This window comes from Echiichthys vipera (genome assembly GCF_963691815.1).
Source record: "Echiichthys vipera genome assembly, chromosome: 16".
Taxonomy (NCBI): Eukaryota; Metazoa; Chordata; class Actinopteri; order Perciformes; family Trachinidae; genus Echiichthys; species Echiichthys vipera.
Genome location: NC_139841.1, coordinates 2,140,378 through 2,159,478, shown reverse-complemented (window position 1 = coordinate 2,159,478; position 19,101 = coordinate 2,140,378). Strand labels below are relative to the sequence as shown.

The following is a 19,101-nucleotide window of genomic DNA, read 5'->3' as shown; positions in this document are numbered from 1 at the left end:
GCATGAATAATCATAAGTCACTCATGAATAATAACTAACCAGTTACGTACAGATACTATTTTCCACACAAGAGTTTCTACAAGGTCACAGCTGCTTTTGCTCCCACAGTTCTCTTCTAGGGAGGGAACACGTTATCAAACTTTCCCCAGATGGGTCAAATATAATTGGTTAGACATGCAGGCACATACTTTGCAACAAACACTCTACAAGAACACTTAGTATTATATGCATGAAAAGAACATTTCTGATAATATTTTATACATTTCTTTAACATTTCCCTCCTGTTTATCAGAATTGTTATTATTCTTTCTCATATCAGACACATACCATTCTCTTGGCAGAGCTTTCAGTACAGTCGTCAGGTTCGAAAACAACATTTCTTTACACTCAGAGGTAATCAGTTTAGACAATGTATTTTATGTCAGCCAGTGCACACTCCTCACAGCCATCACAGTATAAGTGTGTGTCTACTGTGGTGGATCCATCGTTATGTGCATGTGCAGTTATTAGGGCCAGGCTCTCCTGCTGATATAACAGAGCCTCGGCCGTGGTTCTGCTTATCATCTTGGACATCAGGGATTGGAGACAAGGCACGATGCACGTGATGAATACACAGCATAGGAGGAGAATCACAGTTATGGGTGTCAGAAACTTCAGCAGAATCTCACACCAGGCCACTCCAGTAAGCCATGCCCTTCCCTGCCAATAAGGTTACGATAATAATCACCTCTAGGATGTCGTATGCGGAGTGTGCATGGCTCAACAATAGGTGTCCATATGTTATGATTACGGAACAAGTGTTTGCATGTCGTCAATGATTTATTGAGAACCTGAAGTGACCAAGTACCTTCTGCTGTGAGAATGATGTAATCATTACAGTATATCAAAGTCTTACCATGACCCTGCTCGCTGTCTTGATAACATTTCCTACGTAATCTGAGATTTACAGACCTCGTCATACCAGTTATGTTACGGAGAAGAAATGAATCATCACAGTCATCAATCACAGTTTTTACCACTGGAACCATTTCTTCATCCTTCGGGTCTTGAAGTGTTGTCCACATCCACGGGACGAAGGCAGCAAAGATCATTAGTGCGTCCATCGTTGCACCTGCAGTCCAGGAGGCCAGCCATCTTTTCTGGTATTTTGACATGGTTTCACACTTATGCTCTCGTTCCACTAACCTGAGAGGATCGTTGATTTCTTCACTGACGTTGAGACGAATGGACCTAGGCGTTTCCAAACCCCTTTGTAGTCAGACTTCCCCTACTCAGCGGTGGGAACGAGATCACTAAGTGTCCTCACTTTGCAATGTGAGAGATGTATCCAGCTGGACCTCTCAGCGATCTTCACAGCAGTGGGTGTGGAGAGAATAACTTGGAATGGCCCCTCCCACCTTGGACTGGACAGCACTTCCGCTTTATCACTTTCACGAACACGTGGTCACCAGGCGTCACAGTTTTGTCCTCCTGGGGGCATATAGGAAAATCAGGCAGATTATTGGTTTCTTTACATTTTCTATGGCTCAGTGTTTGTCTCATATAGTCTGCCAATGTTTTCTCAGAGTCAGGCTCGTCTTTTATTTTTAAATGTAAGTCAGGTAAATAATATGGTCTACCATACAGTGTTTCAAAAGGAGTCAATTTACATCCGCCTGTAGGCATAATGTGTAAACTTAGTTGTACTAAATCAACACATTCAGGCCATGGTCTTCCAGTTTCGTTCATGCATTTGGTTAGCTTATTTTTGATTGTGCCATTGAACCTCTAAACAAGTCCAGCTGAGGCCGGGTGATAAGCACTATGGGCTGTGAGCCCATGAGCCATTATCTGATCGTATTCTTTTTGGTATCCCAAAGGTTGGGACAATTCTTTTACATATAGCTTTTGCTACTGTGATTGCATCAGGGTTAGCACATGGAAACATTTCTACCCATTTGGAAAAGGCATCTATTAGAACTAAACAGTATTCTACACCTTTGCTTTTGTTTAGTTTTATGAAATCCATATGTATTTCTTCAAAAGGATATTCTGGTTTTGGAAATGCACCTCGTTTTGGACGTTGTTGTCATTGAGAGTTATGTTTAATGCATGTTAACATTGATTACAAATTTTTTTTTTATTATGTATTAAACCCATAAGTAGTATAGTAGCTGTTCACTAAGTCTGTCATCCCCCCGTTTGAGGCATGGCAACGCCCATGGCTCATTATTGAAGCCCATTTGAACAGCGATCGAGGTAACCAGGGTTTACCATCGGGTCCAATATAAATATCATTTATTTTTGTAGCTCCTTTTTTCTGCCACATTGATTTCTCCATTTGTGGTGCTTGTTGTTGTCTTTGTCGTAATATGTCACACGTCACTGGTGTATTTTGAGAAGTTGAAACATGCAAGACAGGATGTGCGGCTAATTTAGCTTCTTTGTCTGCCATTGCATTGCCGATTGAAACCATATCTTTTCTTCTTGTGTGGGCATCACACTTGCACACTGCAATAGATTTAGGTAACTTCATAGCTTTTAAAAGTTCTTGTAGTAACTTGTCATGTGTTATTGGTTTCCCTGTTGACGTTTTAAAACCTCTAAGTTTCCACTGTTGGCAGAATAGATGTACTGCGCCATATGCAAATTGGCTATCTGTGTGAATTGTTACATCCTTATTTTGAAATAATTTACATGCTTCAGTTAATGCTACTATTTCAGCGGCCTGTGCCGATAAATTAGATGGTAATTTTCCTGTTTTTAGGCATTTATCTATAGTTGTTACAGCGTAGCCTACACAATTTTGTCCTTGTGCATTCTTACGTGCAGAACCATCAACAAATACTATATGGCCATGTGTCAAAGGTGTGTCTAATAAATCAGGACGTTGTTTGTACACTAACTGTGTTTCATGCAGAAAATCATGTTTAGTGCCATCTGTTGATAATGGTATCAGCGTGGCTGGATTTAATGTTGTGCTTCTTTCTATATTAAGATGTGGTTGCGACAAAAGTGTAGTCATGCATGACAGATGTCTGGCAGGTGATAAAAAGGTCATTTTTGTTTGTAATAACAGGGCTGCTACTGCATGTGGCACTTGTAGTGTTATAAGATGAAATAATACTACTTCCGCAGAGGCCTGTACAGCCATTGGTGCTGCGATCACAGCCTGAACACAGGGCGGGGATGCTCTAGCCACTGGGTCCAGTTGTGTTGAATAGTAGGCTAAGGGTTTGTGTTTTTGCCCATGTATTTGTAATAACACTGACGTCATAAATACATTTTTACAGCCTACAGTTTGGATAAAGTGTTTATCATAGTTTGGTAAGGCAAGTACCGTCGTACCTGCCAGCATTTGTTTTATGTTACAAAATGCTTTTTCTGCCGTTTCTGTCCAACTTATTTTATCTGTTAGTGCCATAGGTGTAGAGTAAATGAGATCAAGCAGAGGTCTTGTTACTTCTGCGTAATCCATTACCCACGCTCGGCAGTAGTTGCAAAGTCCTAAGAAGGACATCATGTGTCTTTTTGTTATTGGTCTTGGTGCAGACAAAATGGCTGTTTTTCTTTCTTGATTTACTGTTTTGCCATTTTGGGTCAACGTGTGACCTAGGTATTTTACTTCTTCTTTCCACAATTGTAATTTACTTTTACTTACTTTGTTGCCAGTTTTAGCAAGAAATTTGAGTAAAGATAACCTTTCTTCCTCTTTTGTTGTGGAGTTTATTATGATATCATCTACATATGAGAGGATTTGGCTCCCTCTAGGGGGGTTGAAGTCTGCTAGACAATTGGCAGTTGCTTCAGCAAAAATTGTGGGACTTTCACAATAGCCTTGTGCTAGTCTTGTGAATGTATATCGTTTATTTTTAAACGTAAATGCGAACCAATGTTGGCTATCTTTATGTATTGGAATCGACCAGAACGCATTGCTTAAGTCTATGACCGAGAAATACTTTGCATTAGGATCCATAGAATTAAGCAATGTGTGTGGATTGGGGACATTTGGTGCCCTTTGTTGTACTGCAGCATTAATTGCTCTTAAGTCCTTTATCATGCGCCAAGAAATTGATGGCGCGGCTTTTCGGACAGGAAAAATAGGTGTATTACAGGGTGAATCTGGGCACGGAATTATAATTCCTGCTTTCTTTAGATCTTCAATTACAGGCTCAATGCCTTCTTCTGCATCAGGTTTTAAGGGATATTGTTTAACTTTCGGCCTATATTCTGTTTTTCCTTTAATTACCACTGGTGGGACGCCGTTCATTAGTCCTACATCAGATGGACCTTCAGACCATAATTCTTTGGGTAATGAAGCCAGACTTTGTTCTTCTTCTGTTGTAAGGGATAACAGATTTGCTTCTCATGTGTTTGACTCGTCCAACTGGACGTTTGGAGTGGTTGTGACCACCCACTGTAGTTTTTGACGATAATATTGCGTATCCTTATTGTATTGAACTTTAGGATCGATTGCATTTGTCCAGCTGTGAGCTGCTTTTACTCGTCTTGCTTCATTATCCAAATCTTTCCATGTTTGCTTTGAGGATTTAGTCAAAGAAACATGTGGTGTGCGTCAACCCTGCATTAAATAAAATGCATCATTTGTTATGTCTACTGTACAGAAAGAGGTCGAGTCTTTATAAAGGGATGAAAAGGGTACAATGTATTATATTATTAAAATATTTATTGTATTACAAGTTCTTTGAAACTTTATGTTTAAAAGAAGGCATTAAGGCATGAAATATGAAGTATTATTTTTTTACATTTCCAGAACAGAAACCTGAACATTTGATAAAACCAGGTTCAACGTTCTTGTTTAATTTTTTACATATTTATAATACAGAGATATATTTACAGAAATCTCTTTTAACCATAAATCAGAAAATACTGTTAGTTTTGTTTTCTGCATGTTTTTATGAATCAAATGTAGAAACCAGGCTGAGATCACCATGAAACTTCCCCCATTCTTTACTGGCGTTAACCCCCCTGTTGCCCTCAAATTTTACTAACACTGTTAGTATTAAGTGAATTTAAACATCCAGAAAACGACCAGAATCAAAATTTGTATGTCAGGTTTTCTGCATGTATTTGATGATTACCTAAATAGCATTTTGAATTAAAACCAAATCCCCAAACATTATACATCCAGAATACCTTTAGACCCAGTTTGATTCCTGTTGCAGTGAATGTGAATAACATCAGCTGACAGGAAGTTAACGAGGACCAAGGCTGTTGTCTAGATTGATCTTAAATTTAATCGAGGGATATGTTTGTATATTAAGTATATAAAAATGTCAAAATATTTGTAAGTACTATTTTGTATTATTTATAATATATGTCCCCATAAAATTAAGCTTATTTTTTATAATTTTATGTTTTATCTAAAGTTAACTTTTGATGAACTAAGGAGAAATCTACAGCCACAAACGGACAAAGTGAAGTCAAATTAAATGTTTTCTTAAACTAAAAAGCAACTTATTCATTTATTTATTATTTGTTTGGCAGCTTCTGTCCTCCGTACTGTGCGTCTGTGCACTGCTTTAATGGTATTTCTATCTATTTATCTATTTATTTATCTATTAGTTATCTGCAGGTAGTCCTGCAGGCACCTATGTCACATAAAAAGGTAATAAGTTTACCGTTCACATACAAAACGACCTCTTGTTTTATACTATGCATAAAGAGCAGTTTAGCAGTTAGTTTAATAGCACTTCCCCTGTCCCTGTCTGTTTCGCTCTATCTGAAACCTCCTCTACCCCTTTTTGGTAGTAAATCAACTCTTCCTGTCCTGAAAGAATGTACTTTACATAATCCCTGCACTACGACCTTTGGCTTAGCAGCAGCTCCTTTTTCTTCACTTTTCTCATCCTTATGTCTCTCCTGTCTTCCTGTCACTGGCCCTGTCTCTTCATCCTCCATCATATAAACCAGCACCTCTTTTGCTTTAGCTTTCTCTACACTTACAAGTATCTGTCTTTTACTTTTTATTTTACTTGCATCTTACTACAACATGAAATGTTTTATTCAATTGCATCACATTACTGAGTGATCCAGGACTCAGGGAAATTTCTCAAGGACCACAGATAATTCCCACTGTGTCAAGCTTCTACAAAGAACTTATTGTTCCTTGCGGCCACAGTCTGGGGGTTCTATCCCAGGAATAAATCTGCGTTTTAGATCCCTAGTCCCTTCACCTAATGTCCTTAATGCAATTTAATCTATTACAGCAAGCAAATAGGCTTTCTGTTTACACCGGGCCCAAATACTGACGAACAGACCAAATTCCTTTTCATACAACAATTATTCACGCACACACATACACTCTTTGCAGATCTGCAATCAGACACACTTTTAAAGACGTCTTTCTGTGGAGCCGTAATGCTCCCTACTCTCTTTAAATCTCTGACCTTTTCGTGATGAATGTCTCCCCTCCACTGGCTCGGATCTCGTCTGCTGCGTCAAAAGGATGGATGAGGGGGTCCGTCTGGCCACGTTGAAAAGTGGTCTTTGTCCAGCGGCAGGTTTTTCCACCAGACTTTGCTGTGCACAGTCTTTGCAGACTACCCGTCAGTCACCCTTTTTTCTGCAGTGTTGAGATCCGGCTCGAAGGACCAAAAATGTCAAAATATTTCAGTTGCCTTGACAAAAACAACACATGTCAAAATATTTCAGTTGCCTTGACAAAAACAACACATGTCAAAATATTTCAGTTGCCTTGACAAAAACAACGCATGTCAATTCTTTCAGTTGTCAGACAGGACAACACATTGGAGGCTTCATCAGATCAGAAACAAGAGACACCTTTAACGTATCTGACACGGGGAGAGAGGAGGTCAACAAGCACTGCCTGGCTTGTCCCTCTGCAAATTCTCTCCGACTCTCCATTCTTCCCCGTGTCCTTTTATTTGAAGTTTGCATGAATAATCATAAGTCACTCATGAATAATAACTAACCAGTTACGTACAGATACTATTTTCCACACAAGAGTTTCTACAAGGTCACAGCTGCTTTTGCTCCCACAGTTCTCTTCTAGGGAGGGAACACGTTATCAAACTTTCCCCAGATGGGTCAAATATAATTGGTTAGACATGCAGGCACATACTTTGCAACAAACACTCTACAAGAACACTTAGTATTATATGCATGAAAAGAACATTTCTGATAATATTTTATACATTTCTTTAACATACAGTAACATGATTTTGATTCATATTTGATCAGCACTGCCTAGGAGTAGACTAGAACAGAGGATGGAGTAAGAGATACAGGACTTTTCACAGATCTTCTATCTCATTGTGCTGTCAGGATATACGTAGTGACAGTTTCAGCAAATATGAAAATAAACATAGTTTTCATAGAAACTCACCAACTTCAGCTTTAACCAGGCAAGTTATTGACAGAATTAACATTAGCTACAGACAATGCATTCTGCTGCTGGTCAGTCACTTACAAAGAAAAGCCTGCCAACTACCTGAATGTTTTGCACACTATTCTTTCAATTCAATTACATTACATTAAATTCAGTTACATTTAATTCAACCAATCAATCTTGTGCACACAGTGACGACGAAAACCTTGTCTTTAACAGGCAGGAACGTTGGACAGACCCAGCTCTATGGAGGACAGACATGTCTTGACCGGTTTGGGAGGAAGAAAAGATGAGAGAAAGAGAGAAGAGACAGTCAGATGGACAGAGAGAGACAAAGACAGACACAAAGACAGACAGAACAGAACGAGGGATGCAAGCAACCACATAATCAACATTAGCTGTAAAAATATCTATAATCTATATGACTAATAAGTTACAGCAATTAATATAGTCTAATGATATGTATAGAAGATATAATGGCAGGCACCAACACAATCAGCAGAGACCTGCGAGGCGACAAAGCCCAAATAACTCCGGGGATGCTTATAACTTAAGTTGAATTGGTAACATGCATTGAATGATCATGGATGATACAGGTAGAGAGGACAGAAGCTCAGAGTATCAGGAAGAGGATCATCCCCCGGCAGACTAGGCCTATAGCAGCATCATTAAGGGCTAGTAAGCCCTAATTATAAGCTTTATCAAAGAGGAAAGTTTTAAGTTTACTTTTAAATAAAGGGACGGCGTCTGCCTCCTGAACAACCCTTAGGAGTTGGTTCCACAGGAGAAGAGCTTGGTAGCTGAAGGCTCTGCCTCCCATTCTACTTTTGGAGACTTCTTGTCAGGTAGTATCACTCTTTGTGAGGGATAACAAAAGATTAGTTAGCCTTGGAACTTGATTCCAGGTATTTTGTTAGATGTGAACTGGAGCCACTGTTGAAGCTAAAACTGGACTGGGATAGATATTCTGATGGGGTCTTATTCTTTAATAAGATTATCTTTAGCAAAACGTTTTCTAAAGAGTTAAAATTTTACACTTTCACCACAGAATGTTTTTTTTTATCTTTTGGTCTCATGGTTAGAAATCACAGTAAATGTCTCTCTGAATTTCAGTGTTAAGTATTTGATTGTGTTTACAGCTTTTACTTGCGATATGTTTTTCAAAGCAGAATATGATGCATAAGTAACGCATAGTACATCAAATTGTTACCCAATGGGTTTTTTTGAATTTGTGTTTGGAAAAGGAGAATAACAGAGTATTCAGAATAGGTTTCTATTCTGCTGAGTGTGCAGCTCTCCAGAAAGCAAGCTGCAGCGGCCAAAACCAGCATGTGTCTTTACGAGCTAATACTGGAGTAATTTAGGCACATTAAGACAGCCTCTCTCCCACATGGATCACATTATCCTGCCATGTTACATGGATCCCTGTCATTTTAACCATACCACATTATGTAAAATTGCAGATGAGAAAACTTTTTCCTCTTGTTTGTAGGAAAGATTCTAATTTGTACTATGAAATCCCACTGGGATATATGCTTATATATGCTTCCTCACCAAAATCTCAAATGGGCACAATCCCTTATAGCTGTCTGTATGTTCTCTTTTCCTAATGTAGCACCTCCTTCTCTGCATGAGTGCTCTTGTAGAACCACAAAATAACTTTATACAAGTCAGAAGTATTCCAAGCTGAGCATAATGAACACAGACTGCCCCCCTTGGTCACTGGTCACGTCTAGCCAGTTGAATGGCCCAAGTGGGTTTCCAGTAAGCACAACAGAGAAGTGACTCAGAGGTTCCACCGGCACTTATTGCACATGATACCACTGCATCAATTCAGCAGTCCAACACAGTTTTGCCACAAAGCAGAGGTGTCGGCTGGATTGTAATAGTATTGTGGGCATAGACGGATAACCGCATGGGCAAAGTGGGCGTGTGCCCAGGTCCCCAGAGCCAATAGGGGCCCTGGGCATTCAGAGGTTTTTTGGTTGTTGTTTTTTTCGGTAAAATTAAAAAAAATACATATATTGGCATTAATGTTGTTTTGAAAATGTACTATGATAATAAAATCATTTGAAAGTTTTAGAAATTATAAGATTAAATCAGTAATTTGTGATGATTCAATGACCCACGGGCTTGAGGCATTTCAAGTGTCTGAGGTTCGGTTTTGTTTGCAGCTCTTTAGACCGGTACTGCCTCCATGTCCGTGTCTGCTGCTGCTGCTGTGGTGGTTGCTTCTGTGCTGCCCATTTTGTGCCAACCGCTTTCCCCGGGCTCTCCTGCTGCTGGTGCTCCTTGAATAAGATGTGGGCATTTATCCCAGCCAGGTCGAGGAGGATGTTATAAAAGACAGCCACTGGCCGGCCGTCTTCCGTACCGCCTTTGACAGAGTTGCCTACCCCTTTCGCATCTTGTCCGGGTTGTCCTCGTCGTACTTGGTGTTGTTATAGCACATCACAGTTTCTGGTGTTGCCTTCGGCCCACTAAAGGTGCCCACTCGCTATTTCACTCCGTTTTTTATGCCCATGGTGCCAACCAGGCGATATAATACAGCTATATAATAATTGACTTACAAGTAAATTCACAAAGAGGCACAGCTAACAAATTTAGAGACAAGAGAGACAATGAAAGCAGCAAACCGCATGAAAAATGTAACAATGAAACCGAAGTGAAGTGACCGCTTTTGGCCGAAATATGTAAAACATCTCATATTTTCTTTACCTTTTGTGTAATTTATATAAAAACGATTCTCAATTAAAATAGAGACACTTTTAGAAAATGTTTAGAAGCCTTTATTGTTTGTATTTTGTTATTTACATCACAGACTGATAACTTAATTGTGATAATATTCAAAGTTATTATTATTATTGTTTCACAAAAACAAACACACAGCAAGTATAATGGTACTGTTTTTCTTTTCTTCGTGCTTTAGCAATATTGTTGTTGTGGCAACAACACAACCGCTCCGTTGTGTGACAGCGGAGCGGAGGGTCAGCAGCTGCATTTTGCATGCATGGTCAGTATTATTAGTGGGTGTCTGTGGTTTATTACGTTTGCTGACATTATTACATTTGCTGGCGTCACAGCGCCTTTGCGTGCATGCGCACTGTTTGCATGTGTTGGCAGGGGGCCTTGGTGAGTTTGTGTCCAGGGCCTGTAGTCATGATAATCCGTCTATGATTGTGGGGGCAGACCTATCACACCAAAGAACATGTAGACAGAGTCACTAGTTGATGAAGGCTTTGGTTCCTGATATAAATCATGTAGTTTTAATCTGTTCCTCACTAGCTCTATCTAGTGGATCTGATGGAAAGCATTTTTAAAGAAGAGCTGATATACACAGACTTATTTTAATCTACTGTATTCCCCAGAGGCCCCAGGTTCACTGCCGTTCAGTTTGTCTTGGGGTAATCAGAAGACTAGAAAGGCGCTATATAAGTCCATTTACCATTTAATTTGATTATTGCAACCTTTCACAAGGCCGATGATGTCACTGGAACCCTTTGTGCTCCAAGTGCCAACGACCATTGTTGGAGTAACAGTGCTCTATTGGGTCTTAGTGATAGTCGTTGGAGTCACTGGAGGCCATTTGTGAACAGTTGTCCTTTGAGGTTAGATTGTTGAATCTCCTGGGAAGGGATCAAAGGGCAGCATTGTAAATTGGAGATAAGTGGTGTCTCAGACCTCCTCCTTTTGATATTGTACCTCTAACAGACAATATCAACTAATGCAGATCCTGTATTATCCCATTATTTTGTGGCCATGTCTTGAAGAGGGGCTCTGTGTCAAACATGTTTTAGTTTTAATCAGGATAGAGGCATATCAATGTGTATCCATGGCAGTGTGTGACTACATGAAAATAACTGTGAACATGTTTTTGGTTGTTGTCTATGACGTCGTACTAGGGCCAAGTATGAAAAAAATAATAAATACAGACCTGGGGGAGGGGGGTAATATTTTCTATATGAAAAAAATACCGGATTTGCTAGAAAATAAGTCGGAAAAATATTGTTTTGTTTTCAAGGAACTACATTACTTCAGTATCCCCACGCTGCTGCATGACGTCTCTGTCTGCTACTCTGCTTTACTCCGTGCTCTACAAAAGCCCTCCTCTCACAAGCGTGCCGTGCCTGGGCACGTGGTACAGTTGTACTCACACTGGAAAAACGAACTAGACTTCAGCCGTGAAGCGTGCTTAGGCACGGTACAAATGGACAGTGTGAGTGCGCCCTCAGTTGGCTCCACATATGGCTTATTAATGTTCATGTAGGCTAAATGATGCCATTGGTCGTGATTATAAATATTAAGTAGTCATGTGGACCACTGGTATAGATAACAGCCCAACGAGGTTGGAACACCCAGTCTCCTCACAATATGATTTCATCAGACCATATATCTACATACAGTATCTACATACTGTATCTGCTGTAAATTTGCCACTTTTTTTTCTTTTAAATCTGCTTCTCTTTTCTTGTATATTTGCCATTGTTTTTCTCTAAATATTACCGCCTTCCCCAATTCTGTAATTTCTTTTTTCTTCATACTTTTCATAGTTTTCACTGCATGAAAGTTAACTGTTACATTTTGGTTTGCCTAAAAATGTCTGGGTCATTCTTCAAAAATGTCTTGGTCATTCTTCACTATTAACACCTGGTTCTAACATATGTTTGTGTGTGTGAATACACTCTGCCTTTAAAATTACACACTTGACAATAAAGAGAAACCTTTACCTGCCACCTTGTCAAAATCTAGAGATGATTCTGAGGGTTTCTTCAATCAACACCATGATCAATCATGTAATCATGTAATTACACATACAAGCAGTGATGGCCTGTTTTCTGTCATTCAGGTCTGTCTGAGGTATCTGCCTCTCTGAGGTATAACCGACAGCCTGTTTTCTGTCTTTCAGGTCTGTCTGAGGTATCTGCCTCTCTGAGGTATAACCGACGGCCTACCTGCCCTGACGCCTCTGTGGGGGTTCATATCCCCACCCCTCCTCCCTCTCACCACAGGAAGAGCCACAGTCTGGGAAACAAGTAAGTATGACAGGCCTTTCCCAAACATATATAGAGAATATGATTTATGCAACAAATAACTATCAATAATATCATTCTAAAACCATGTCTAAAAATAAGATGTGGAACAAACACTGATGTTACTGTATTGAAATTGTATTAATGTATTTCATACTTGTAAATATTTAGTCACTGATGGTAATGATATCGTCCAACATTTCTAAATTTTACAAGTATGCACTGCCAGGGGGACTTCCGGTTTGGCGTAGACACGCAGATGGAGTAGACACGCGTCCAGTCTCACGCCCGCAACTTTCGATAATTTCATGTTTCAGGACCCCTAAAGTCACTACAATAGTTATATTTCATCTTGTTAGACAGATACACCACCAAAATATGCTGATGTATGCAACCAGACATACTTCAAAAGACCAAGGGGTGAAGGCTAGCACCGCAGACGATGCAGGCGGCGAGTTTAGCATTGCGGCTAATGCTCACCTCTGGGCAGAGCACCGTACAGCCCTATCCGCAGAGTTCAAAGCCCTCTCTGTTGATCTCAAAGCCTTCAACGCTTGAAGCAAAGCAGGACCACGCTCAGAAGATAGGCTCCCCCGAGGTAAATGCGAATCTACAAGATGAGCGTCTGCTAACGCTGGAGGCCTCCTGTGCCACGCTAACAGAGAGCAGCGCTAAGCTACTGGCTAAAGTCAGCAACCTGGAATCCCGCAGCCGGTGCCATAATCTCTGTGTGATTTGCGTACCTAAATCAGTTAAGGGCCCGCAGCCGACAGCCTTCTTCGTGGAGCTGCTCATGGAGGTTTTCGGCAAAGGGTTCCTGGAATCTCCGCCGGAATGTGACAGGGCTCACCGCACATTATCTGAGAAGCTGAAGCCAGGGCAGAGAGAGCAGCATGTCATTATCAGGCTGCACAGATACCAGGTGAAGGAGAAAATCATATGCGAAGCCCGTGCTAGGAGAGTTAAGCTGCAGTACAGAGGCTCCCCCATCGCCATATCTGAGGGTTAAGCACTGGAGGTGGTTACGGAGCGCCAAAAATACAGAGAGGTGATGTCGGAGCTTTATAACCTGGGCTTCAGACCTGCGCTGCTGTTCCCCGCCAGACTTGTCATCACGATGAAGGACGGAGGGAGGTAGAGGCTTGCTTTGTTAGGCAAAAACCTTCATAAATTCCACCCGCACAGAAGATACCTAATGACCGCGGAAGGGTGTTGATTTCATCGCAGACGGGCCACTGTCACATTGTCTGGATAACCGTGAGTTGATGTGGTGCTAACTGTATAGCTTTGCTTTAGCAAGCCCCGGACTGGCCAGAGTTTATTTTTAGGCTGCAGCACCAATAGTTAAAGTCCTGACATACTGCTGATATTCTGTCTGTTAAAGAGTTTTGAACAGAAAACAAATCATGGACATGTAGACTCTAGATCAGGTGTTTTCTGATATTTTTTGAATTCCCCTTATTTGATCTTTCTTTTTGTACACTATTATGTGAATTCAGATTATTTTTAATTCGACTCCATGCTAAGCATTGGAAGCTTGTCTGCATGTGGATTTCAGCTCGTTACTATATACTTTCTTCACAGCTCTTTTTTCTTTTCTTTTTATCACCCGCCGCCACAGGGTTATCTGACGTATTCTTGTTCTCTGTTTGGTCAAAGGGCTTTACTGAAGCCTGATACAATCATAGACTGATGTACAGAGGTGACCTGTATCGATACAGCTTGTGCATTCGCAGGGTGGACGGTGGGGCTTCATACAGCATTCTATTCATCTTGTCTGATGTAGAAAAATACCCTCATGGCCTGCCTGCCCTACGGCATCTTGGCGCCCTCTGCGGTATTTAATTGAATTGAATTTACTTCACCTTTTTTTATCAGTCTAATCTGAAATATATATATTATTATTATTTATTTATTTTTTCTTTCTTGTGGTGACTTAAGGGGTCAAACCCTGTTAATTAAGGGAGGAGATCCTGGAAGCTAAGTTTAGCTGTTAGTTGCAAGCTGGAGAGCTCAGAAGGTGTTTTTTATATACGAGTAGCCCTCAGATAGGTCACAATGTCATTGTCTTGTTTATGTTGTTTTGTTCTGTTTTATGTTTGTTTGGACTTTTTCTTTGTTTTGTTTTTGTTTGTTCTGTTTTACCCTCCCTCCCCCCCTCTCTCTTCCTTGACTACTACAGATTACTTTAAGGTCATGCAGTGTCATTTTAACCTATTATTATTATTCTTATGGCTAATGCTGTAACGACAGGTACTGGAGTGCGTCTCATTTCCTGGAATACTAAGGAAATGGACAACACGATCAAAATCGGTAAGGTCCTGACACAGTTACAGCACCTTAAGGGGGATGTGATGTTTCTGCAGGAAGTGTAGATGAGCCACTTATTCCATTCCAAATTTACATATAGAGTTAGAGGGGCAGCTATCATCATTCATAAAAGGTTCCTGTTTGAGCCGACAAACGTAATCCTAGATACTGACGGCCGTTATGTCATAGTTTCAGGCACACTTCAGAACACACCGGTGGTCTTAGCTTTGGTCTATGCGCCCCCCTGGGACGATAAACAGTTTTTCACAAGGATATTTGCAAAAATTTGCAAACGCTGACAGTCACTGAATTATCATGGGTGGAGTCTTCAACCTGGTGCAGGATGTGTATCTTGACCGATCTTCTCCTACACGGGTTACACTATCCAAATAAGCACACAGTAAAAACATATGGAATCAGTTGGGAATTTCCGATCCTTGGAGGTTTAGAAATCCCATGGTAAAGCTTTCTCTTTTTTTCCACACATTCTCCCAAATTAATTTCTTTTTACTCCATCACAACCTCCTCGACTGTGTGCATGCATATGAATACCACCCAATAGTCACTGCTGACCATGCTCCAGGTTCACCATTGAGGTTCAGTTCACACTTACTGTCGGATAGCAAGTTTAAAGATTTTGTTGTGACTCAAATCCGCTCTAACATAGAGTTTATTAACACCCCTGATTTAAGCAGCGGCACTCTGTGGGAAGCGCTTAAAGCTACTATTCCAGGACAAGTGATATCCTATATTTCTCAAATGAGAAGGGCTGAACATGCGAGGCTGGTGGAAATTGCAGAGGAACTGGTAAAACTCGATGGAACCTACTCCACCTCTCCACCCCCAGGCGAAATGGAGAGACAGCTGCAACAATCCAAACAAAGCTTTTTTGTGCATGGAACTTGTTAGACTCATTTCACTGTTGGAGGTGCATTTAGCGAACATGTCTATGCAAAACAGGAAAACTCCTGGTCCCGATGGTTTTACAGTCGAGTTTTATAAGGCATACTTGATGTTATTAGCTCCTATCCTTGTGAGTGTTCAGTGACTCCTTTACTGAAGGCAGACTGCCAGTGACCCTGTGTGAGGAGTCTATTTCATTGCTCCTGAAGAAAGACAGGGATCCTACCTCATCAGGATCAGAATCAGAATCAGAAATACTTTAATTATCCCAGGGGGAAATTCTTTTTTTTACAAAACTCCAGACATACAAACAACAAATATTATACAGACTAAACATATATTAGAAATGTACAGAAATAAAAAACAAAAACAGTAATGAAATATATGCAAGATCAAAGAGTGTCTGTGGTTGAGTCTGAATTACAGAGAGGAGGTGACGCTCTGTGGCGCATCTGGGTGCGAGGAGTCTTCTGCTGAAGATGCTCCTCTGCTGGGCCAGTGTCGTGGAGAGGGTGGGAGACATTGTCCAGGATAGACCGGAGCCTGGACAACATACTCCTCTCGCTACGGTCATCAGGTAGTCCAGCTCCTTCCCAATGACATCACCGGCCCTGTGGGGCTCCAGTGTTGCTGACCGCCATGTCTGACACACAGTTCTGTAGGCGCACACACTGTGGTCTGCCCATCAGGTAATCCACAATCCAGGACACAATGGGGTCTCCACCTGCATCACAGACATCTTCTCACCCAGTAGAGCCGGCCGGATGGTGTTGAATGCACTGGAGAAGTCAAAGAACATGTCTCTCACAGTACTTGCAGGCTTGTCCAGATGACTGTAGACTCTGTTCAGCAGGTAGGTGATGCAGTCTTCAACTCCCAGGCTGTGCTGGTAGGCAAACTGTAGAGGATCAGTGAAGGGCCTGAACATAGGCCTTAGCTGCTCCAGGATGAGTCTCTCCATGCTCTTCATGATGTCGGAAGTCAGGGCCACCGGTCTGTATTCCTGAGGGCCACTGGGATGCGGCATCTTTGGCACAAGCACAAGGCAGGACGTCTTCCACAGCACAGGGACTCTCTGGAGGTGCAAGCTCCGGCTGAAGACACGTTCTTTAAGCACCCTGGGAAACACACCTTCGGGGGCTGCAGCTTTGCCAGAGTGTAGTCTCGTCAGCTGTCTTCTCACCAGGTCAGGCATGAAGGACACTGTAGAGGTGTCCGTTGGGGGAGGTCTGAGGTCATCAGGTTGTGGAGGACATGATGTAGAGCAGGGGGGAGGGGTGGAATAGGTAGGTGTGAAGTGAGGTGGTGAGGGGCAGACAAGGGGTCTGTAAGGAGGAGGAGTAGGGGGAGGTAAAGTGGCATTAGTTGAGGGGCAGGCAGCAGCAGAGTCATGTGGGGGATGGGCCGCAGTATCAAACCTATTGAAAAATGGGTTCAGTTCATTGGCCTGGTCCACAGGGTCCTCCAACCCTGTGCTACCAGTCTTCTGGAATCCGGTGATGGTGCTCATGCCACTCCACACATCCCTCATGTTGTTTCGCTGGGGTTTGTTCTCCAGCTTTCTTCTATAATTGACTTTAGCCTCCCTTATCTTTAGTTTCAGTACCCCCTGCACTCTCCTCACCTCTTCACGGTTGCCATCTCTGAATGCTCTCTTCTTTTCCTTCAGGATGTCCTTGGTGATCCATGGTTTGTTGTTGGCATAGCAGGTTACAGTCCGAGCGAGGACATTGCAGGCCACGCCAAAATGTATGTAGTCTGTGATGCACTCAGTGAGCCCATTGATGTCCTCCCAGTGCTGCTCACAAAGTGCAGGCCAGTCAGTCACTTCAAAGCAGCCCTGCAGTGTCTAATAAGCATCCCCAGACCACCTCCTCACAGTCCTTGTGGTCGTAGGCTTCCTTTTCACCAGAGGCACATAGCAGGGTTTGAGGTGAACCAGGTTATGACCTGACCTGCCCAGAGGGGGGAGGGAAGAGGAGATCTATGCATCCTTAATGTTAGCATACATCAGGCCCAGAGTCCTCACCTCTCTGGTAGGACAGCTCACGTACTGTTGAAAGGTCGTCAGAACTCTATCCAAAGTGACGTGGTTAAAGTCTCCTGACGTGATGATGAGGGCACTGGGGTGTTGAGTCTGGAGTCTGGAGATGGTGTTGTGTATGATGCTGCAGGCTGATGTCGGATTTGCAGAGGGAGGGATGTACAGACCACAGTGATGACATGCGGGATCTCTCAAGGCAGATTGTATGGACGGAGTCCAACGGACAGCAGTTCAACATCCGGGCTCCAGAGCTATTCTGTAATGGTGATATGACCGGGATTACACCATCTGCTGTTTACTAGAATGGCAAGCCCCCTTCCTTTCAGCTTACCGCTCTCGATGCAATCCTGGTCAGCCCGAAAGGCTGCTAGACATCATATTCTCACTGGAGCCAGTCATATTCTCGCTGGGATAGGATGCTCCCAAGGTCGGAATGGCGCTGGATGCAGAGAAAGACTTCAACCGGGTAGAGTGGGGCTTTCTATTTGTCTATTTGGAGAAATTTAGCGTTGATTCTAATTTTATTTCTTCTGTTAAGCTTCTGAACGGTGTCCTTCAGCATATTTCCTTCTCAAACGTGGGTCCGCTCCCACCCTTGTTTTTCAACATAGCCGTCGAGCGATTAGCCATCTGGCTTAGAAACCAGAATGAGTTTGGCATGACTCGTTTTGGTCTAGTCCACAAATCCTCAAACCCCACATCCTACCTCCTCCCATTTTTATAAATCCTGGATCAGCTTGGGCAACTATCGGGGTATAAGTTAAATATTCAGAAATGAGTTCTTTTTTGTCAACAATTTGTCAAGGGGAAATATTTGGGGGTGTTTATCACCAGCTCCTTCGGGGACCTTTTCCAAAATAAATTCCAGCCACTATTAGATAAATGCCAGTCAGATTAGTCGAGATGGACCCTACATTCTGCATGTGGTCAGATAAGGGCCTCAAAACGCTTAATGACCTGTATGACAAAGGCGTTTTAAGATACAAACACAAGATATAAGATTGCTCTTCTGAGCCCAGTCCCCACTGTACCATCTAAAAGTGCATGGGAAAAGGATTTGGGGGTAGACATTACTGAGGCCCAGTGGAGGGACATTCTAAAACTGGTCCACTCATCCTCGATTTGTGCCAGGCACGGCCTATTACAATGGAACTTGCTTCATAGAGCCCATTTCACAAAACCCTAAACTGGCTAAGATATACCCTAGTCACACTGATGTTTGTTATCCCCAGCTGACCACGCATACATGTTCTGGACAAGCCCGAAGCTTGCTGAATTTTGGTCTCATATATTCCAAACCCTCAAAAAAGGCTCTTAACGCAAATTTGGAACCAAATCCCCTGACTGCTCTTTTTGAGCTTCCTTTGTCAAAAAATCTGCCCATTACTATACAACCTGTCGTGGCCTTTACCACCCTGCTCACCAGACATACCATTCTTCCTAAATGGAAACATGTTTCTCCA

General features: G+C 42.0%; 1 protein-coding gene across 1 annotated transcript in view; it reads left to right on the top strand.

Annotated features, from left to right (window-relative positions):
• The window catches only part of LOC310958610 (ras-specific guanine nucleotide-releasing factor RalGPS1), a 279,502-nt gene that overhangs the window by 222,271 nt on the left and 38,130 nt on the right, over positions 1-19,101 (top strand). Inside the window, exon 12 of the mRNA XM_083929621.1 lies at positions 12,258-12,384. Within this exon, the coding sequence (XP_083785747.1) occupies positions 12,258-12,384 (127 nt within the window). The remainder of the gene's footprint in view (positions 1-12,257; positions 12,385-19,101) is intronic.